At 45.6% G+C, this 23,614-nt stretch overlaps 1 protein-coding gene across 2 annotated transcripts in view; it reads right to left on the bottom strand.

Annotated features, from left to right (window-relative positions):
- The window catches only part of unm_sa34860 (un-named sa34860), a 168,868-nt gene extending 157,558 nt beyond the window's left edge, over nt 1-11,310 (bottom strand). For both annotated transcript variants that reach the window (XM_045692702.2, XM_045692703.2), the window contains exons 1-2: nt 10,967-11,310; nt 6,652-6,716 (exon numbers count right to left, since the gene is read on the bottom strand). In XM_045692702.2, the coding sequence (XP_045548658.2) occupies nt 6,652-6,716; nt 10,967-11,078 (177 nt within the window). In that variant the 5' untranslated portion in view covers nt 11,079-11,310. The remainder of the gene's footprint in view (nt 1-6,651; nt 6,717-10,966) is intronic.
- Nucleotides 11,311-23,614: the final 12,304 nt, after the last annotated feature.

Raw genomic sequence — 23,614 nt, 5'->3', positions numbered from 1 at the left:
TTCAAACCATTTAACAGTAAATGCAACAGCCCCATACAGTGCAAAATAAAAATAATTGTTCAATATTTAGTTTATCAATTCATTGTGTTTCTATGTCCTGCATTGGTTTAGGCTCTGAGATGAAACATGCTATGGTGTTATGGACCTAGCAGCCTACCAATACTGACTAGGCCACCAGTCTGGCAACTGGAATAGATTCCCACCATATCCTTGCTTACAGCTGCACCGGGTCAAACAGGCTTCCTGTTTACAGCGCATTTCGGAAAGTATTCAGACACCTTCACTTTTTCCATATTTTGTTACGTTACAGACTTATTCTAAAATGGTTTAAAATGTTTTTTTTTTAAAGTCTCATGATTGTGGACTACAGGAAAAAGAGGACTGAGCAAGCCCCCGTTCTCATCGACGGGGCTGCAGTGGAGCAGGTTGAGAGCTTCAAGTTCCTTGGTGTCCACATCACCAACAAACTAACATGGTCCAAGCACACCAAGACAGTTGTGAAGGGGGCACGACAAAACCTATTCCCCCTCAGGAAACGAAAAAGATTTGTCATGGGTCCTCAGATCCTCAAAAAGGTTCTACAGCTGCACCATCAAGAGCATTCTGACTGGTTGCATTCTGACTGGTTGCATCACCGTATGGCAACTGCTCGGCCTCCGACCGCAAGGCACTACAGAGGGTAGTGCGAACGGCCTAGTACATCACTGGGGCCAAGCTTCCTGCCATCCAGGTCCTCTATACCAGGCGGTGTCAGAGGAAGGCACTAAAAATTGTCCAAGACTCCAGCCACCCTGGTCATAGACTGTTCTCTCTGCTACCCCACGGCAAATGGTACCGGAGCGCCAAGTCTAGGTCCAAGAGGCTTCTAAACAGCTTTTACCCCCCAAGCCGTAAGACTCCTGAACAGCTAATCAAATGGCTACCCAGACTATTTGCATTGCCCCCCCCCCCCCCCCTCTTTTACACAGCTGCTACTCTCTGTTGTTATCATCTATACATAGTCACTTTAATAACTCTACCTACATGTACATATTACCTCAACTAACCGGTGCCCCTGCACATTGTACCGGTACCCCCTGTATGTAGCCTCCACATTGACTCTGTACCGGTACCCCCTGTATATAGCCTCCACATTGACTCTGTACTGGTACCCCCTGTATATAGCCTCCACATTGACTCTGTACCGGTACCCCCTGTATGTAGCCTCCACATTGACTCTGTACCCGGTACCCCCCTGTATATAGTCTCACTATTGTTATTTTAATGCTGCTCTTTAACTACTTGTTACTTTTATTTCTTATTCTTATCTGTATTTATTTATTTTTCTTAACTGCATTGTTGGTTATGAGCTCATAAGTAAGCATTTCACTGTAAGGTCTACACTTGTATTCGGCGCACGTGACTAATAACATTTGATCAATCTGCACACATAATAACAAAGCGAAAATGGATGAAGTTTGGAACCACCAAGACTCTTCCTAGAGCTGGCCGCCCGGCCAAACCGAGCAATCGGGGGGGTGGGGGAGGGCCTTGTCCCGAAGCCAGTCCTGCGTTGTCTTGGCTGTGTGCCAGACTGGGGCTAAGGTTCACCTTCCAACAAGACAACGACTCTAAGCACACAGCCAAGATAATAAAGGAGTGGCTTCGGGACAAGTCTCTGAATGTCCTTGAGTGGCGCAGCCAGAACCCGATCGAACATCTCTGGAGAGACCTGAAAATAGCTGTGCAGCGATGCTCCCCTTCCAACCTGACAGAGCTTGAGAGGATCTACAGAGAAGAATGGGAGAAACTCCCCAAATACAGGTGTGCCAAGCTTGTAGCGTCATACCCAAGACTTGAGACTGTAATCACTACTTAAGGTGCTTCAAAAAAGTACTGAGTAAATGTTCTGAATACTTATGTAAATGTGATATTTCCAGTTTTTATGTTTAATAAATTTGCACCAAAAAAAATGTTTTTGCTTTGTCATTATGGGGTATTGTGTGTAGATTGATGAAGGGAAAGAACAATTTAATCAATTTTAGAATAAGACTGTAACGTAACAAAATGTGGAAAAAGTGAAGGGGTCTGAATACTTTCCGAGAGATTAAGACCCCGCTGAGCCGACATGGCTCAGAAAACGTACCTCAATACAGCTGAGAAATTGCGTTATACTCAGAATTGTCCCATTATCCCAACTGTTGGGAAGATTGAACGACTGCTAAGCAGGTGTAACAGTTAGGATAATGGGACAGTACAACTCAAACAGCAAATGTGATTTTCACATGTGAAAGTTTTTGCGCCTGTCTGTCTGCCTACCTACCGGCCTACATGCCTGTCTGTCTGCCTGCCTGCCTGCCTGCCTAATCTGCCTACATGCCTGTCTGTCTGCCTACCTACCGGCCTACATGCCTGTCTGTCTGCCTGCCTGCCTGGCTGTCTGCCTGCCTGCCTGCATGTCTAATCTGCCTACATGCCTGTCTGTCTTCCTGTATGCCTGCCTGCCTACATGCCTGTCTGTCTGTCTGCCTACATGCCTGTCTGTCTGTCTACATGCCTGCCTGTCTGTCTGTCTGCCTACATGCCTGCCTGCCTGCCTGTCTGTCTGCCTACATGCACGTATCTGTGTGCCGTGCTGAGTCTGAGGTCTGGCTGGACCCCTGATGACACACCCAGCAGAGTAACACACACACACACACACACCACACACACACACACACACACACACACACACACACACACACACACACACACACACACACACACACACACACACACACACACACACACACACACACACACACACACACACACACACACACACACACACACACACACACACACACACACACACACGCAGTAGAGACCACAGAGACAAATCCTCTTAACGCTGATAAACAGGATGTAAAGTAACAGGTTGGACTCGGCTTTAAAACAGATTAGGCCTAACACACACTTACTCTAACAGCGAGTGCTTCCCAAACCCTACTCCCTATACACTACAGTTGACAAGGGCCCTTAAGGATCTGGTAAAAAAGTACTCCACTATACAGTGAATATGGAGCCATTTGGGAAGCACACAGGAACAAGGTGCTCTTCACAACGACTGGAGGTACAGTACACTCACACAAAGGGATTACCCAGGATGGACCGGAGATACACTGAGAGGACAAAACATTACGAACACCGTCCTAATATTGAGTTACACCCCGCTTCACACCGCTTCAATTTGCCTGGGCATGGGCTCTACAAGGTGTCGAAAGCATTCCACAAGGATGCTGGCCCATGTTGACTCCAATACTTCCCACTGTCCTTTGGGTGGTGGACCATTCTTGATAAACACGGGAAACTATTGAGCGTGAAAAACACAGCAGTGTTGTACTTCTTGACTCACTCTGGTGCGCCTGACACCTACTACCATGCCCTCTCAAATAAACTTAAATCTTTTGTCTTGCCCATTCACGCTCTGAATGGCACACATACACAATCCATGTCTCAATTACATTTTCTCAAGGCTTAAAAATCCTTCTTTAACCCCGTCTCCTCCCCCTTCATCTACACTGATTGAAGTGGATTTAACAAGTGAACATCAATAAGGGATCATAACTTTCACCTGGATTCACCTGGTCAGTCTATGTCATGGCAAAAGGTGTTCTTAATTTATTGTATACTCAGTGTAATTGACCAGCATCACTGGGTTTTACCTTGCAACGTTTGCGTTTCTATCTAGCAATGGTGATCGTAAAGTTTATTAGCGTTGGCACCGTTAGAGATCTTTACCCTCCTGTTCTACCGACCGACTGTTCCTGTAGACAGAACAACTGTGTTTGATGATAACAGAAAGCATTTTCTTAACCTGACCTTTAGCCGTTCTTCCTCCCTGCATCTTTTTTTTTAATCCTTCTCTATTTCTCTACTTCCTTTCACTCGTTACTCTGTATCCTCCTGTTCACTCCTGAATGCACCGTTCACTGTTTCTCTCCCACTTGAACCCTGTAACTCACTCCAAGCCAACACTATTTCTGGGGCTCAACTGTGCACTAAATATGACGCACACCAAACCCAAGTGCTCAGTCACTAGGCATTCCCCCCTAGCCCCTCAACACAGAATATAAGATAGAGCTAAGAGAAAGAACAGTCAGGACTGGTTGAAGCCAAGTGGGAAGGATTATTTTATTTATTTATTTATTTTATTATTTTATAAGGATTATTTTAAAAGTGTCTGCTGTGAATCATCATAATCAATACACTGGTAAAAGTCTACAGTTAAAAAACGCCAAGACATGTACATATGTTATTGTCTCAATTGTATCAAAATGTCATTTTCATTGCTAGCTATTGTTAGCTAAAAGTCAACAGTTAAAAGTGCCTTTGGAAAGTATTCAGACCCCTTGAATTTCTTCACATTTTGTTACATTTTCATCCTTATTCTAAAATGGATTTAAATAAGAAAACAAATCCTCATCAATCTACACACAATACCCCATAATGACATCACAATACCCCATAATGACATCACAATACCCCATAATGACATCACAATACCCCATAATGACATCACAATACCCCATAATGACAAAGTGAAAACAGGTTTTTAGAAAAACAGAAATACCTTATTATACCTCAGTATTCAGACCCTTTGCTATGAGACTCGAAATTGAGCTCAGGTGCATCCTGTTTCCATTGATCATCCTTGAGATGTTTCTACAACTTGATTTTCAGTCCACCTGTGGTAAATTCAGTTGATTGGACATGATTTGGAGAGGCACACACCTGTCTATATAAGGTCCCACAGTTGACAGTGCATATCAGAGAAAAGACCATGTTATGAGGTCTAAGGAATTGTCCATAGAGCTCCGAGAAAGGATTATGTCGAGGCACAGATTTGGGGAAGGGTACCAAAACATGTCTGCAGCATTGAAGGTCCCCAAGAACACAGTGGCCTCCATCATTCTAAAATGGAAGAAGTTTGGAACCACCAAGACTCTTCCTAGAGCTGGCCGCCCGGCCAAACTGAGCAGGATCGGGGGAGAAGGGCCTTGATCAGGTAGGTGACCAAGAACCCAATGGTCACTCTGACAGAGCTCCTCTGTGGAAATGGGAGAACCTTCCAGAAGGACAACCATCTCTGCAGCACTCCACCAAACGCAACTTTATGTAAAAGTAAAAGGCACATGACAAGACTCAGACCATGAGAAACAAGATTCTCTGGTCTGAATGCCAAGCTTCACATCTGGAGGAAACCTGGTACCATCCCTACGGTGAAGCATTGTGGTGGCAGCATCATGCTGTGGCGATGTTTTTCAACGGCAGGGACTGGGAGACTAGTCAGGATTGAGGGAAAGATGAACGGAGCAAAGTACAGAGAGATCCTTGATGAAAACTTGCTCCAGAGCGCTCAGGACCTCAGACTGGGGTGAAGGTTCACCTTCCAACAGGGCAACGACCCTAAGCACACAGCCAAGACAACACAGGAGTGGCTTCGGGACAAGTCTCTGAATGTCCTTGATTGGCCCAGCCAGAGCACAGACTTGAACTCGATGGAATATCTCTGGAGAGACCTGAAAATAGCTGTGCAGCGACGCTCCCCATCCATCCTGACAGAGCTTGAGAGGATCTGCAGAGAAAAATTTGAGAAACTCCCAAATACAGGTGTGCCAAGCTTGTAGCGTCATACCCAAAAAGACTTGATGCTGTAATCGCTGCCAAAGGTGTTTCAACAAAGTGCTGAGTAAAGAGTCTGAATACTTATGTAAATGTTATATTTGCAGGTTTTTTTTTATAAATTAGCAAACATTTCTAAAAACCTATTTTCACTTCATCATTATGCTGTATTGTGTGTAGATTGATGAGGGGAAAAAAACAATAATCAATTTTAGAATAAGTCTGAAAACTTTCCGAAGGCACTGTAGCTAGCTAGCTAGACAGTTGCATACAGTCACCGTTACAGCTCGCTACATCCCGCAAAAAGCAATTGTTTACAGATGGCTCGTTGCGAGATGAAGCAACATCAAGACTGTTAGCTGAGCTAGCCAGTTGGTTTCTGCTGTTAATGATGATTGCACATGTGCTAAGCCATGTATAACATGATGATAATCTTTGCTTGCCAATTTGTAATGTTTACCTAGCTAGCTACAAAAAAATAGCTACTGTGGTGCGAATGCTAATTGATAGCAAGCTAATCAAACCATATGTCACGTTATAGGGACACATGCTAAGTTGGCTAGCTATCTAGCCACAATGAATTGATAGCTAAATAGCTAGATAGCTATTGGATTATATTATATATATTTTTTTTATATGCTCAACTAGCTGGCGAGCTAGATCAATACCATTTGTATCTAGCTAGCTGGTAATTGTGAAGCTAAGTGTTTGCTAAATCTAGCTAGTTATCTTGTGTCTGCATTGCCATTGTTTGGCTGGATGCAGGTTCAGTATGTACTGGGCATTTTTAGTTCAGCTCTAGCAGTCAACAGGCAATAACAAGCTATAGGACATTAATTCACATTTTAACCTATTTTTCTGGACTTTGTCGTCTCTCTCTTGTTGACCTGAGGTTGAGCTGAGCTGGGACTGAGCTGGGACTGATACTGATGAGGATTGGTCCGGTGCAGACTGAAAAGGAGACTGAGTTTGTGTGGTTTGTGTGAGCATTTATGAAGTACCACTCACCCCATTCTTTGGGTAAGCTATCCACCCAAGGTCCCCCATGACAGAGCGAGAGTCCAGCAAGTTCACTGCAGAAACACAGGAAGGACACAGTTAGTATGTAGAACACATTTGGGAAGATTTGAAATTAAAAACACTTTTTTCACATAACCCAAATTATAGTGATCATTCAGTGAGCCACACAATAGACCGACCTACTGGTAACTGATCAGTACTGACAGACCTACTGGTAACTGATCAGAACAGACAGACCTACTGGTAACTGATCTGAACAGACAGACCTACTGGTAACTGAACAGTACAGACAGACCTACTGGTAACTGAACAGAACAGACAGGCCTACTGGTAACTGATCAGAACTGACAGGCCTACTGGTAACTGAACAGTACAGACAGGCCTACTGGTAACTGATCAGAACTGACAGGCCTACTGGTAACTGAACAGTACAGACAGACCTACTGGTAACTGAACAGAACAGACAGACCTACTGGTAACTGATCAGAACAGACAGACCTACTGGTAACTGATCAGTACAGACAGACCTACTGGTAACTGATCAGTACAGACAGACCTACTGGTAACTGATCAGTACAGACAGACCTACTGGTAACTGATCAGAACAGACAGACCTACTGGTAACTGATCAGTATAGACAGACCTACTGGTAACTGATCAGTACAGACAGACCTACTGGTAACTGATCAGTACAGACAGACCTACTGGTAACTGAACAGAACAGACAGACCTACTGGTAACTGATCAGAACAGACAGACCTACTGGTAACTGATCAGTACAGACAGACCTACTGGTAACTGATCAGTATAGACAGACCTACTGGTAACTGAACAGTACAGACATACCTAGTTAATAGTATAATAGACCTTTGCAAAATATTTCTGAACAATGATGACCGATATGTTAAGGGCACAACGGCCAATGCCTTCACCAATGAAAAGTCATCATGCCTTCACCAATGAAAAGTCAACATGCCTTCACCAATGAAAAGTCAACATGCCTTCACCAATGAAAAGTCAACATGCCTTCACCAATGAAAAGTCAACATGCCTTCACCAATGAAAAGTCAACATGCCTTCACCAATGAAAAGTCAACATGCCTTCACCAATGAAAAATCCTCATTCCTTCACCAATGAAAAATCCTCCTCCTTCACCAATAAAAAATCCTCATTCCTTCACCAATAAAAAAATCCTCATTCCTTCACCAATGAAAAATCCTCATTCCTTCACCAATGAAAAATCCTCATTCCTTCACCAATGAAAAATCCTCATTCCTTCACCAATAAAAAATCCTCATTCCTTCACCAATAAAAAATCCTCATTCCTTCACCAATAAAAAAATCCTCATTCCTTCACCAATAAAAAATCCTCATTCCTTCACCAATAAAAAATCCTCATTCCTTCACCAATAAAAAATCCTCATTCCTTCACCAATAAAAAATCCTCATTCCTTCACCAATAAAAAATCCTCATTCCTTCACCAATAAAAAATCCTCATTCCTTCACCAATAAAAAATCCTCATTCCTTCACCAATAAAAAAATCCTCATTCCTTCACCAATAAAAAATCCTCATTCCTTCACCAATAAAAAATCCTCATTCCTTCACCAATAAAAAATCCTCATTCCTTCACCAATGAAAAATCCTCATTCCTTCACCAATGAAAAATCCTCATTCCTAGCATAACAAACTGTCTATTTAAAGTTTCTGAAAGTAGGTCTTGGTTTGTTCGAGTTGATTGGCAGGCAGGCAGGCTAACAGACACCGTCTAGTACATTGTTCTACTCCAGATAGAACAATGCCCTTAGGAAAATATCCTAATCCTAATTAGGAGAGAAAGTAGAAATACGTCATAGTGAAGTCGATGATAACAGGGTGGTTATGTCTTTCTCCAAGAGAGGATGTAAGGAGATTCTCTTGGCGTACATCAGTAGACGAGAGAGGAGAACCCTTTCCCCGTATCCCCACAGTGAAACTAAGTGTGTATTATTCTCATAGTCAGAAAATTCAGATGATTCATGCTGGTTATCACCACTGAATCAAATCAAATGTTATTGGTCACATACACGTGGATAGCAGATGTTATTGCTGGTGTGACGAAATGTTTCTAGTTCCGACAGTGCAGTAATATCTAACATGTAATGAATGACCTACTCCCAGTGGATACAAGGACGTAAGAAGGTAGTCGTGTATTTGTGTACATTACGTTCAGAAGAAAAAGGACGAATGTTTTAACAGCGAATCCTCCTCAGAGTCCAATAGAAGCGAAATGAATTCGTAATAATTGTTTGAATGGACAACTCTTTATCCATACAGTGTGTAACGATTTAAAAACCCAAGAGACATATTTCACATGTGGGAGTGTTATGGTGTTACTTCATTAAATCACTGTGGATTTATTGTGTTGACGTCAAATCCTATCTGAATCATACGTTATGTCCCAGAAGTGCTCTTCTTTGGACCACAATCCTATGAGCCCTAGTGCACTATATAGGGTATAGGGTTCCATAGGGTTCTGGTCTAAAGTAGTGCACTATATAGGGAATAGGGTTCTGTAGGGTTCTGGTCTAAAGTAGTGCACTATATAGGGAATAGGATTCCATAGGGCTCTGGTCTAAAGTAGTGCACTATATAGGGAATAGGGTTGCATAGGGTTCTGGTCTAAAGTAGTGCACTATATAGGGAATAGGATTCCATAGGGCTCTGGTCTAAAGTAGTGCACTATATAGGGAATAGGGTTCCATAGGGCTCTGGTCTAAAGTAGTGCACTATATAGGGAATAGGGTTGCATAGGGTTCTGGTCTAAAGTAGTGCACTATATAGGGAATAGGGTTCTATAGGGCTCTGGTCAAAGTAGTGCACTATATAGGGAATAGGGTTCCATAGGGCTCTGGTCTAAAGTAGTGCACTATATAGGGAATAGGGTTCCATAGGGCTCTGGTCTAAAGTAGTGCACTCTATAGGGAATAGGGTTCCATAGGGTTCTGGTCTAAAGCAGTGCACTAGATAGGGAGCATTTTCCATTTGGGACACAGCGCCTCTGAATCAGACCATTAGGCTGAATTCCTGTGGGGTTAGGGTGCTGTTATGTAGTGATGCTGTTTGTTAGGCCTAGTCATCATCAGCTGGGGCTATTCAACTGCAGCACACACACACACACACACACACACACACACACACACACACACACACACACACACACACACACCACACACACACACCGGCTTCAATATATGAGAGAATGTCAAGAAATACAATGGACAGAATGTCAAGAAATACAATGGACAGAATGTCAAGAAATGAACAGTATGTTTAGAAATGAACAGTATGTTTAGAAATGAACAGTATGTTTAGGGGTCAAAACACTATAATCTCCTGAGTCTCTATTTTGAATATAATTTATCACAAATAGTGTCCGCATGTGTGAGAGAGAGAGAGGATGGCTCATATATGATACGTCTACATGCGACATTGATGACATCTCATTGCATTTGTATGAACGTTTTTATAATTAAGTCGATAGGATTTCAAATACAATAGTTCTAGTCACAAAAAGGACATTTTGGAACTTTCCCCTGGACATTACCGAATGTCCAAAATCTATATCAAATTCAATGTAACCTAAAACAGGAGAACTTCACAAACGGACAATGTCATAACTAGTCGAGCTGACCTCATGTCTGTCTGGTAGGATAATGACATGATAATGTCTTATAGGTGGTAATGGCATAATTTATCACAGGATATTTAAATGCTGTTCACGCACAGTCCTTCCGGTCAATCAACAAGACGGTTGGAAACAACACGGGGAAAATAGCTGAACTTTCACAGCACTTAAACTAGACTAGTATATTTGTACAGCCTTTGTTATGGCTGAAAAAAAAGACTAAATACAATATCTATTTGGGATATAGAATATCTAACACGGTGTCAAGAAGTTGTCTCGCTGGTATTGATCCGGAATGAAATGGTCGCTTAGTGCTGTAACAATGCCTGAGAGAGATTCACTCATCCTTCGCATCAATAGCACTGAGACCAAGCCTATTTACAAACCATTTTTTTTAAGGCAAAATGTTTGTAGATTAAACATCTAACTGAAAATGTAAAACGTTCATAATGAGAAAAGCCAGCCTCTGGCTGATATGTCAATTACATTGCGCGTCTCGTAATCAGCTCTTTTACCAACTGGCATCTTTATCAGTGTCGGGCATCAGCCTTCATGGAAAGGTAATCAAAGGTGAATAACAATCAAATGTATTGACACGTTATAAATAATACATGTTTTTAACTATGTCCACTTACCTTCATTAGCAGGTATAGAGAGAGTCCTGAGCACTGCAAGGCTGAAAAAGCACGTCCACACTTTCAAGTAAAACCGTCCACCACAATTCCACGCCAATGTCATTTTTTTCATTTAAAATGGTGACAAAACGAAGGCGTGATGAATGTACCGGTAATTCAATTCAGTGCGGAAACGCTCCTAAAGTGAATAGTGGAGACATCTGTGTCCTTATTGTCCGTCTAGTGCGAGATAAAAGCGTATTTTACGCGGTCGGTAGGTCCGTCTGTACGCAGGCACACCGCTAGAGAGAGGAGAAGTGGAGCGCGCTGAATTTGGAGAGGAGGAGAGCTGCAGCGCGTCGCCAGCCTGAAGCACACGGGGGCGGAGTGAACTTCAGAGCAGAGGGAGACTCTCCACTCCAACACTACCACGTACACACAAAGAGCACTACAGCCCGTTACCCTCTATCAAACAGTACACGAATGACCCCTAATATCGCGCACGAAACACCATAGACTGAACCAGAATACGGCTTTATTAAAGGAGACGTTGAATACGGCACAAAAATCTCCTTTAAACCTAGGAAGCAGCCATTCAACTTGGCTTTCACCGGCTTTTCAAGCTTAATAATGTCAAAATACGTTCATTCGGTACTCACCAAATAATGGAGTTTCGCTGAGCAACTATCATCACTACTGTCGTTCAGGCCGGTATGTAATTCCCCAAAAATATCTAAATAAAAAGGTACATGCAACCCAAAAAATGTCTTGTCTGTATTGTTTTTGAGCAAGTGCACATGCGCCAAATCCACCTCTGGGAAAATACCCAAGGCATTTTGACATTATTAAACTTGAAAGTCTGGTGAATGGCTAGTTGAATGGCTGCTTCCTGGGCTTAAAAAACAATTGCCATATACATAGTCTCCTTTGATTCTGGTTCAACCACAGACATGGACGTTGGAGTTTACTATTTCACGTGTAAAATTAGGACAATATTACTGTTTGTTGAATTATTAATCATCACAAAAAACTTGTCATATAATAATGCAACAATATTTATGTTGGTAAACTGACCTTCAGATAACAGACTGTATTGACATCAAAATAGATAACAAGGACTTTTAATGAATCATTGTTTGGTATCATTCATAATTGCATGACAGAGGATTTTAAACATCCTGGGCAATATGTCAATGAAAAATGTGCCTTTTGATGTTAAACAGCAGAGAATGTATCTCTCCCCCTCTCTCTCCCCCTCTCTCTCCCTCTCTCTCTCTCTCTAGTGTGATTTTGTGGTATTTCTGTTCTGTTCCTTGGCCTGCCCGACACATCCCTCCCACACTCCTCTAATCTGTTCCTCTCCTCTAACCAGTGATCCAGGAACACACCATCCATCTCCTCTGTGTGTGTGTGTGGTGTGCATGGTGTGTGTGGTGTGTGTGTGGTGTGTGTGTGTGGTGTGTATGGTGTGTGTGGTGTGTATGGTGTGTACGGTGTCTGGTGTGTGTGGTGTGTATGTGGTGTGTATGGTCAGTCTGGTGTGTGTGTGGTGTGTATGGTCAGTCTGGTGTGTTTGTGTGGTGTGTATGATGTGTGTGGTGTGTATGGTGTGTGTGGTCTGTATGGTGTGTGGTGTGTATGGTGTGTGTGTGGTGTGTATGGTGTCTGGTGTGTGTGGTGTGTATGTGGTGTGTATGGTCAGTCTGGTGTGTGTGTGTGTGTGTGTGTGTGTGTGTGTATGGTGTGTGTGGTGTGTAGGGTCAGTCTGGTGTGTTTGTGTGGTGTGTATGATGTGTGTGTGTGTGTGTGGTGTGTATGGTGTCTGGTGTGTGTGGTGTGTATGTGGTGTGTGTGGTGTGTATGGTGTATGGTGTGTGTGGTGTGTGGTATGTATGGTGTGTGTGGTGTGTATGGTGTCTGGTGTGTGTGGTGTCTGGTGTGTATGGTGTCTGGTGTGTGTGGTGTCTGGTGTGTATGGTGTCTGTGGTGTGTGGTGTGTATGGTGTCTGTGGTGTGTGGTGTGTATGGTGTGTGTGTGTGGTGTCTGGTGTGTATGGTGTGTGTGGTGTCTGGTGTGTATGGTATGTGGTGTGTATGGTATGTGGTGTGTATGGTGTCTGGTGTGTATGGTATGTGGTGTGTATGGTGTCTGGTGTGTATGGTATGTGGTGTGTGATGTGTATTGTATGCGTGTATGGTGTGTGTGGTGTCTGGTGTGTATTGTATGCGTGTGTGGTGTGTATGGTGTGTGATGTGTATTGTATGTGTGTATGGTGTGTGATGTGTATTGTATGGTGTCTGGTAGGTGTGTGTGGTGTGTGTGTGGTGTGCATGGTATGTGTGTGTGGTGTGTATGGTGTGTGTGGTGTATGGTGGGTATGGTGTGTGTGTGGTGTGCATGGTATGTGTGTGTGGTGTGTATAGTGTGTGGTGTGTATAGTGTGTGGTGTGTATGTTGTGTGTGTGGTGTGTATGGTGTGTGTGCGGTGTGTGGTGTGTGTGTGTATGGTGTGTGTGTGGTGTGTGTGTGTGGTGTGTGTATGGTGTGCATGGTATGTGTGTATGGTGTGTGTGTGTGGTGTGTGTGGTGTGTATTGTATGTGTGTATGGTGTGTGTGTGTGGTGTGTATGGTGTGTGTATGGTGTATGGTGTGTGTGTGGTGTGTATAGTGTGTGGTGTGCATGGTGTGCTTATGGTGTGTAGTGTGTATGGTGTGTGTGTGGTGTGTATAGTGTGTGGTGTGTATGGTGTGTGTGTGGTGTGTGGTGTGTATTGTATGTGTGTGTGTGGTGTGTATGGTGTGTGTGTGGTGTGTGTGTGTGTGTGGTGTGTATGGTGTGTGTGTGGTGTATGGTGTGTGTGTGATGTGTATAGTGTATGGTGTGTGTGTGGTGTGTATGGTATGGTGTGTGTGTGGTGTGTGTGTGTGGTGTGTATGGTGTGTGTGTGGTGTGCATGGTGTGTGTGTGGTGTGTGTATGGTGTGTGTGTGATGTGTATAGTGTATGGTGTGTGTGTGTGGTGTGTATGGTATGGTGTGTGTGTGGTGTGTATGGTATGGTGTGTGTGTGGTGTGTATTGTATGTGTGTGTGTGTGTGTGTGGTGTGTATTGTATGTGTGTGTGTGTGTGGTGTGCATGGTGTGTGTGTGGTGTGTGTATGGTGTGTGTGTGGTGTGCGTATGGTGTGTGTGTGGTGTGCATGGTGTGTGTGTGGTGTGCATGGTGTGTGTGTGGTGTGCATGGTGTGTGTGTGGTGTGTGTATGGTGTGTGTGTGGTGTGCATGGTGTGTGTGTGGTGTGCATGGTGTGTGTGTGGTGTGTGTATGGTGTGTGTGTGTGTGTGGTGTGCATGGTGTGTGTGGTGTGCATGGTGTGTGTATGGTGTGTGTGTGGTGTGCATGGTGGGTGTGTGGTGTGCATGGTGTGTGTGTGTGATGTGTATAGTGTATGGTGTGTATGGTGTGTGTGTGGTGTGTATGGTATGGTGTGTGTGTGGTGTGTATGGTGTGTGTGTGTGGTGTGTATGGTGTGTGTGTGGTGTGCATGGTGTGTGTGTGGTGTGTGTATGGTGTGTGTGTGATGTGTATAGTGTATGGTGTGTGTGTGTGGTGTGTATGGTATGGTGTGTGTGTGGTGTGTATGGTATGGTGTGTGTGTGGTGTGTATTGTATGTGTGTGTGTGTGTGTGTGTGGTGTGTATTGTATGTGTGTGTGTGTGTGTGGTGTGCATGGTGTGTGTGTGGTGTGCATGGTGTGTGTGTGGTGTGCATGGTGTGTGTGTGGTGTGTGTATGGTATGTGTGTGGTGTGCATGGTGTGTGTGTGGTGTGCATGGTGTGTGTGTGGTGTGCATGGTGTGTGTATGGTGTGTGTGTGGTGTGCATGGTGTGTGTGTGGTGTGCATGGTGTGTGTGTGTGATGTGTATAGTGTATGGTGTGTATGGTGTGTGTGTGGTGTGTATGGTATGGTGTGTGTGTGGTGTGTATGGTGTGTGTGTGTGGTGTGTATGGTGTGTGTGTGGTGTGCATGGTGTGTGTGTGGTGTGTGTATGGTGTGTGTGTGATGTGTATAGTGTATGGTGTGTGTGTGTGGTGTGTATGGTATGGTGTGTGTGTGGTGTGTATGGTATGGTGTGTGTGTGGTGTGTATTGTATGTGTGTGTGGTGTGTGTGTGTGTGGTGTGTATTGTATGTGTGTGTGTGTGTGGTGTGCATGGTGTGTGTATGGTGTGTGTGTGGTGTGCATGGTGTGTGTGTGGTGTGCATGGTGTGTGTGTGGTGTGCATGGTGTGTGTGTGGTGTGTGTATGGTGTGTGTGTGGTGTGCATGGTGTGTGTGTGGTGTGCATGGTGTGTGTGTGGTGTGTGTATGGTGTGTGTGTGGTGTGCATGGTGTGTGTGTGGTGTGCATGGTGTGTGTATGGTGTGTGTGTGGTGTGCATGGTGTGTGTGTGGTGTGCATGGTGTGTGTGTGGTGTGTGTATGGTGTGTGTGTGGTGTGTGTGGTGTGTGTATGGTGTGTGTGGTGTGTGTGTGGTGTGCATGGTGTGTGTGTGGTGTGTATGGTGTGTGCATGGTGTGTGTGTGGTGTGTGTATGGTGTGTGTGTGGTGTGCATGGTGTGTGTGTGGTGTGTGTGTGTGGTGTGTGTGTGGTGTGCATGGTGTGTGTGTGGTGTGTTTGTGTGGTGTGTGTGTGGTGTGCATGCATCAGTGGCGACCCGTCATTGAGGGCAGGTGGGCAGAGCCCCCAGAGCCCCCAGAGCCCCACCTGTTTAGCAGGAATCTGGATTTGTTTTGTTGTTGCCTGTTTTGCGTGTTATTTTGGCATTAATACCTGTCACATATCAGTTTGCAAACTATGTAAAAAAAAAAACCCAACAACATTAAGTTAATAAGGACGCATACAAACTTGGTCTCTTTTTGGCTTTCTTGAGCAAGGCTGTTCCAATATACAGGTGTTTCAGCCTAACTCAGTGCTTTCTGTGGTGGTGGGGCAGCCAGCGGAAAATACAGAGCGTAGGGGTTGGTAATGTTCTCTGGTTGCGCCGTGATTGGCTCAGTGTTCTGTCACTCATGGGGACACTTCGTCACCGCAAAATCTAAGGGTAGAGTTAGAAAATTCAAGCCCCTTGGGTGCTGTCATAGAGATAACATTAGAAGCGCCCAACCAAAAAGGCTCAAGGTCGTTGACCACATATAAAATGACGTCAAATCACGTTATATCTACAGTAGCTTTGATTGGACTGATCATGTCAACATCATACTTCCAAAATCTTAGTAGCCCATGTGTAATAATTTGGTGTTTTTTCCCTCTCGTATTGTAGCATAGTGATCTTACTTGGTGGTGCGTATGTAGCCTGTAGCCTGTGTTAGAGAAATACATTCATCGAATATTGTAAAAAGGTAGGTCCCAGACGCAGACAGTGTCGAAGAAACAAACGTTTATTTCGAATACGGGTCAGGGTCAGGGCAGGCAGGGTCAGGGTCAGGGCAGGGTCAGGGCAGGCAGGGTCAGGGCAGGCAGGGTCAGGGCAGGCAAACGACAGGTCAAAGGCAGACAGGGGTCAATAATCCAGTGAGGTGGGGTAAGGTATAGAACAGCAGGCAGGTTCAGGGCAGGCAGGGTCAGGGCAGGCAGAACGGTCAAAACCAGGAAGGACTAGGAAACAGGACCAGGGGAACAGACAGGAGCAGGGGAACAGACAGGAGCAGGGGAACAGACAGGAGCAGGGGATCAGACAGGAGCAGGGGATCAGACAGGAGCAGGGGAACAGACAGGACCAGGGGATCAGACAGGAGCAGGGGAACAGACAGGAGCAGGGGAACAGACAGGAGCAGGGGAACAGACAGGAGCAGGGGAACAGACAGGACCAGGGGAACAGACAGGAGCAGGGGATCAGACAGGAGCAGGGGAACAGACAGGACCAGGGGAACAGACAGGAGCAGGGGAACAGACAGGACCAGGGGATCAGACAGGAGCAGGGGAACAGACAGGAGCAGGGGAACAGACAGGAGCAGGGGAACAGACAGGAGCAGGGGAACAGACAGTAGCAGGGGAACAGACAGGACCAGGGGAACAGACAGTAGCAGGGGAACAGACAGGAGCAGGGGAACAGACAGGAGCAGGGGAACAGACAGTAGCAGGGGAACAGACAGTAGCAGGGGAACAGACAGGAGCAGGGGAACAGACAGGACCAGGGGAACAGACAGGAGCAGGGGAACAGACAGGAGCAGGGGAACAGACAGGAGCAGGGGAACAGACAGGAGCAGGGGAACAGACTGGAGCAGGGGAACAGACAGGAGCAGGGGATCAGACAGGAGCAGGGGAACAGACAGGAGCAGGGGAACAGACAGGAGCAGGGGATCAGACAGGAGCAGGGGATCAGACAGGAGCAGGGGAACAGACAGGAGCAGGGGAACAGACAGGAGCAGGGGAACAGACAGGAGCAGGGGATCAGACAGGACCAGGGGATCAGACAGGAGCAGGGGAACAGACAGGAGCAGGGGAACAGACACTGGTAGGTTTCACAAACAAAACTAACTAACAAACAGAGAGCACAGATATAAATACCCAGGGGTTAATGGGGAAGATGGGCGACACCTGGAGGGGGTGGAGACAAGCACAAAGACAGGTGAAACAGATCAGGGTGTGACAAAGAGCTTTCATTGTCTGCTTATATGCCCCTTTTATTTATCCTACGGTTCTGGCTTGGTGTACAGGGAGAATACTGTAATAATGGAGAATGGCCCACGTTCTGAATTCTGTTGCTGTATATTTCAAAAGTGCTGAACAAATAGTTATATTGACTTCGTCCGTCCTAGCTCGCTCACTCAATGTCTTAATCGAAATTATGGATTGCCTCTTATCCGCTAGTCGTCCCCTTATGCCATAGTTTTTAGATCTCAATTGTCAGTAGAAACCACATTTGTTTAAGCGAGTCAGCCATATAAGTTATCATTTTTTAAAAGGCAGTAAATGAGGCTGAATGAACTGTTTCGCTGCCAGACAAGGCTCCGCTGATAGCCAGGTGTAGCAGTGGTAAGGTGTTGGGACTCTGCTGTTGGGACAGCTTTATGTAGGCCCTAACAGTTTGTGGGCACCATTTGTCACTGATATAATGCAATTAATGTATTGTTTAGCGTTATGTTGTGTTGTGCAGTGGCTTTGTTGGCATGACCCAACAACATTTACATGTTAACATGCATGCAAGCTCCGTACCCAGCCACTGAAGAAGGACCATGCCACCCAGATGGATCCATGTCTTCCCATCCTACCCAGAGAAGGCTGACAGGGCCAGGGGAACATGGGAGCAGTTAGACTGGGTCAGCTAAACTGGGCTGGGTGCATTCTCCCAATAGTTGTTTATCTACTGTATGTTCTGTTTCTGTAACTTTCAGAAATTCGATTAAAACTAATCCAGACTGAACGTTTTCGCTCGAACAATGGTTTTAATCACCAGGCTTGACTTGGCTTGACTATCTGGCCACTAGAAGAATTCATTACAGATACTTAACCCTGGATGTCCTGGATAAAACTTGACGGTAATGAACCAGGACTATAAGATGCTCCATAAGCACTTTGTTTTCTGCAGCATGACGCTTTGAAGTTTACTCAGACCTGGCAAACAGCGGAGGAAGCATATGGTCTCTGTACGCACTGGGTGAGAATGAGAGAGCGCTGTCAACATCTAACAAACATACTACACACCATACACACACACTACACACCTACACACACACTACAATCCTACACACACACTACACACCTACACACACACCTACACACACACACACTACACACCTACACACACTACACACCTACACACACACCACACACCATACACACACACTACACACCTACACACACACTACACACCTACACACACACACTACACACCTACACACACACACACACACTACACACACACACACACACACACCTACACACACACTACACCTACACACACACACACACACACACACACACACACACACACACACACACACCTACACATCTACACAGACCCACACTACACACCTACACAGACCCACACTACACACCTACACACACACTACACACCTACACACACTACACACCTACACACACACCACACAATATACACACTACACACCTACACACACACTACACACCCACACCTACACACACACACACACACACTACACACCTACACACACACACACACACACACACCTACACACACACTACACCTACACACACACACACACACACACACACACACACACACACACACACACACACACCCCCACACACACACACACACACACACACACACACACACACACACACACACACAGACACACCTACACATCTACACAGACCCACACTACACAGACCCACACTACACACCTACATATACACACACACACACACACACACACACACACACACACACACACACACACACACACACACACACACACACACACACACACACACACACACACACACACACACACACACACCACACACACACCTACACACACACCACACACACACACTACACACACACACACCACACACACACACACACACACACACACACACACACCGTCTCTTTCTCTCCCTCTCCTGCAACTAGCACTGTCTGGAAGCCAAGACAGGAATACATTCGATTTGATTATTTCCAAAACTTTATTGAGTGTTGTTTACATTTTTTTATATCAATGCTCAATGTGTCCCCTAGCCAGCCAGCGTTTGATTTGGTACATGCAGTTTGACAGGTATAAGTGTAGAGAACAGTTGGTGTTTCAGTAATCTCAGTTACCCAGACGTACAATTCTCTCACACAAAGTTGGAGGAGGAAGGTGGAGAGGGGGAAGAAGAGAGTGTTGGGGCCGATGCAGCTCGGTGTCTGTGTTGTTTGATCTGTGGGTAAGAGAGTGTTGGCAGAGAGAGGAGCATATTTACCAGAAGGGATAAAGCTTGGATTTAGGAAGCCTAGGGGCATATGTTCACGCGATGTGTGTGTATGTGTATGTGTGTATGTGTGTGTGTATATGTGTGTGTAATGCCCCTACTGTATAAGGCTCATTAATACCTTAATACAGAACAACCTAAATCTCCATGTAAGGGGTCACAGAAAGGTCTGCTCATCTGGAAGAGAGTTAGTTAGTTAGTTATTTAGTCAGTTAGTTAGTTAGTTAGTTAGTTAGTTAGTTAGTTAGTTAGTTAGTTAGTTAGTTAGTTAGTTAGTTAGTTAGTTAGTTAGCCGATCACCGACTCACCGGCTCACCATCTCACCATCTCACCGACTCACAGACTCACAGACTCACCGGCTCACTGGCTCACCATCTCACCGACTCACCGACTCACAGACTCACAGACTCACCGGCTCACCGACTCACCGGCTCACCGACTCACCGACTCACAGACTCACAGACTCACCAGTTCACAGACTCACCAGTTCACAGACTCACCAGTTCACAGACTCACCGGCTCACCGACTCACCGACTCACCGACTCACCAGTTCACAGACTCACCAGTTCACAGACTCACCAGTTCACAGACTCACCGGCTCACCGACTCACCGACTCACCGACTCACCAGTTCACAGACTCACCAGTTCACAGACTCACCGACTCACCGACTTACCGACTCACAGACTCACAGACTCACAGGCTCACCAGCTCACCGGCTCACCGGCTCACCATCTCACCGACTCACAGACTCACCTGCTCACTGACTCACTGACTCACAGACTCACAGACTCACCAGTTCACAGACTCACCGGCTCACCATCTCACCGACTCACCGGCTCACCGGCTCACTGACTCACAGACTCACCGACTCACCATCTCACCGACTCACCGGCTCACTGGCTCACAGACTCACTGTAAAACAGACACACAATGATGCCCTGCCGATGCTCTAACATACGCAATACAATGCTTCATCTGCATAACCCATCTATTCCTGTAGGAGGAGACAGAGAGAGAGAGAGAGGAGAGGAGAGAGAGAGAGAGAGAGAGAGAGAGAGAGAGAGAGAGACCAAACCTCCATAATGCAGTAAGCCGGTGCCTGTACTGTCATCCCAGTTGATGGCAGCTTCATTAAAAAGGAGAGCTCCAGTTAGCTCCACACCAACCACATTCTCTCTCTCTCTCTCTCTCTCACACACACACACACACACACACACACACACACACACACACACACACACACACACACACACACACACACACACAATACATTCAACAGAACGCCAGGGCTTTGGAACAGAGCAGGAAGTGTGATGTTAGTAACAGAGCAGGAAGTGTGATGTTAGTAACAGAACAGGAAGTGTGATGTTAGTAACAGAGCAGGAAGTGTGATGTTAGTAACAGAGCAGGAAGTGTGATGTTAGTAACAGAGCAGGAAGTGTGATGTTAGTAACAGAACAGGAAGTGTGATGTTAGTAACAGAGCAGGAAGTGTGATGTTAGTAACAGAGCAGGAAGTGTGATGTTAGTAACAGAGCAGGAAGTGTGATGTTAGCAACAGAGCAGGAAGTGTGATGTTAGCAACAGAGCAGGAAGTGTGATGTTAGTAACAGATCAGGAAGTGTGATGTTAGTAACAGAGCAGGAAGTGTGATGTTAGCAGCAGAGCAGGAAGTGGGATGTTAGTTGACCTCAAAGCAAACAAAGGGGAGCAGTCAGCCCACCCGGTGGACACCCCCCACCCTGCTCTTCAACCCCGTCTCCCCCTACTCAACCCATCCCCCTCATCCCCCCACTCAACCCATCCCCCTCATCCCCCATCCCCCTCATCCCCCTACTCAACCCATCCCCCTCATCCCCCCATCCCCCCCACCCCACTCATCCCCCTACTCAACCCCCTCATCCCCCTCATCCCCCCATCCCCCTCATCCCCCATCCCCCTCATCCCCCTACTCAACCCCCTCATTCCCCTACTCAACCCATCCCCCTCATCCCCCTCATCCCCCTCCCCTGTGGGCAGCTTGAAAGAGAGAAAGGCAGGACCAGCCTAGTTCCATTATGATGAACAGACAGTATAGCATACAGACAGGACAGGCAGACAGGCAGACAGGACAGACAGACAGACAGACAGACAGACAGACAGACAGACAGACAGACAGACAGACAGACAGACAGACAGACAGACAGACAGACAGACAGACAGACAGACAGACAGACAGACAGACAGACAGACAGACAGGACAAGACAGACAGACTGCATATTACAAAGCAATTAAAACAATGATTGTTATTGTTGAATTAGATTTTCGTAACAGGAAGTAAGGACTGATGGTTTTGTTAGCTAAACTAGAATGTGTGTTTGTTTGGTTTCCAAGGAAACTACTGTAGCTATCTAGTAAACTTCAGTTGCTTCAGTGGATGTTGAAGACATTTCTACTGGCAAATTAACACATTTCTAGGGGAAAATGTGTTTAACTATAGAAACGGTTTAAAAGCGATAACCGACTCGGAGCTCTACGTGTTCTCTGGAAGATAACGCGACTCCGTGGAATGTCAGTTCAACTCCGCTAACACACCGTCCACCTCCTTCATTATTTTCCAGAGAACACGCACAGCCACGAGTTGATTATCCTTTACATATTACAATATATTTCGAATAATACCCAGCTACCTAACCCCTATACCCAGCTACCTAACCCCTAACCCCAGCTACCTAACCCCTATACCCCTATACCCAGCTACCTAACCCCTATACCCAGCTACCTAACCCCTATAACCAGCTACCTAACCCCTATACCCAGCTACCTAACCCCTATACCCAGCTACCTAACCCCTGTACCCAGCTACCTAACCCCTATACCCAGCTACCTAACCCCTATAACCAGCTACCTAACCCCTATACCCAGATACCTAAACCCCATACCCAGCTACCTAACCCCTGACCCAGCTACCTAACCCCTATACCCAGCTACCTAACCACTATACCCCTATACCCAGCTACCTAACCCCTATACCCCTATACCCAGCTACCTAACCCCTATACCCAGCTACCTAACCCCTATAGCCAGCTACCTAACCCCTATACCCCTATACCCAGCTACTAACCCCTATACCCAGCTACCTAACCCCTATACCCAGCTACCTAACCCCTATACCAGATACCTAACCCCTATACCCAGCTACCTAAGCCCTATACCCAGCTACCTAACCCCTATACCCCTATACCCAGCTACCTAACCCCTATACCCAGCTACCTAACCCCTATATCCAGCTGCTAACACCTTTATTTAGCAATCAAATTACCCAAAACAGAGTAATACCCTGGACATGTGAATAAGCATCAGATCCTTTCCCAATACAGAGTAAAATCAAAGAAAATGATGTCATGACTTTAGAAGCTTCTGATAGGCTAATTGACATCATTTGAGTCAATTGAAGTCTGGATCATCCTTGGGAGCAATATCCAAACGTCTGAAGGTACCACGTTCATCTGTACAAACAATAGTAGACCACGCAGCCGTCATACCGCTCAGGAAGGAGACGCGTTCTGTCTCCTAGAGATGAATGAACTTTGGTGCAAAAATTGCAAAACAATCCCAGATCAACAGCAAATGACCTTGTGAAGACGCTGGAAGAAACAGGTACAACATCTCTATATCCACAGTAAAACAAGTCCTATATCGACCTAACCTGAAAGGCCGCTCAGCA

Source organism: Salmo salar, chromosome 13 (genome assembly GCF_965601325.2).
Source record: "Salmo salar chromosome 13, fSalSal1, whole genome shotgun sequence".
NCBI lineage: Eukaryota > Metazoa > Chordata > Actinopteri > Salmoniformes > Salmonidae > Salmo > Salmo salar.
Note: the sequence above shows the minus strand (reverse complement) of the source record. Positions and strands in the feature narration are given on the sequence as shown.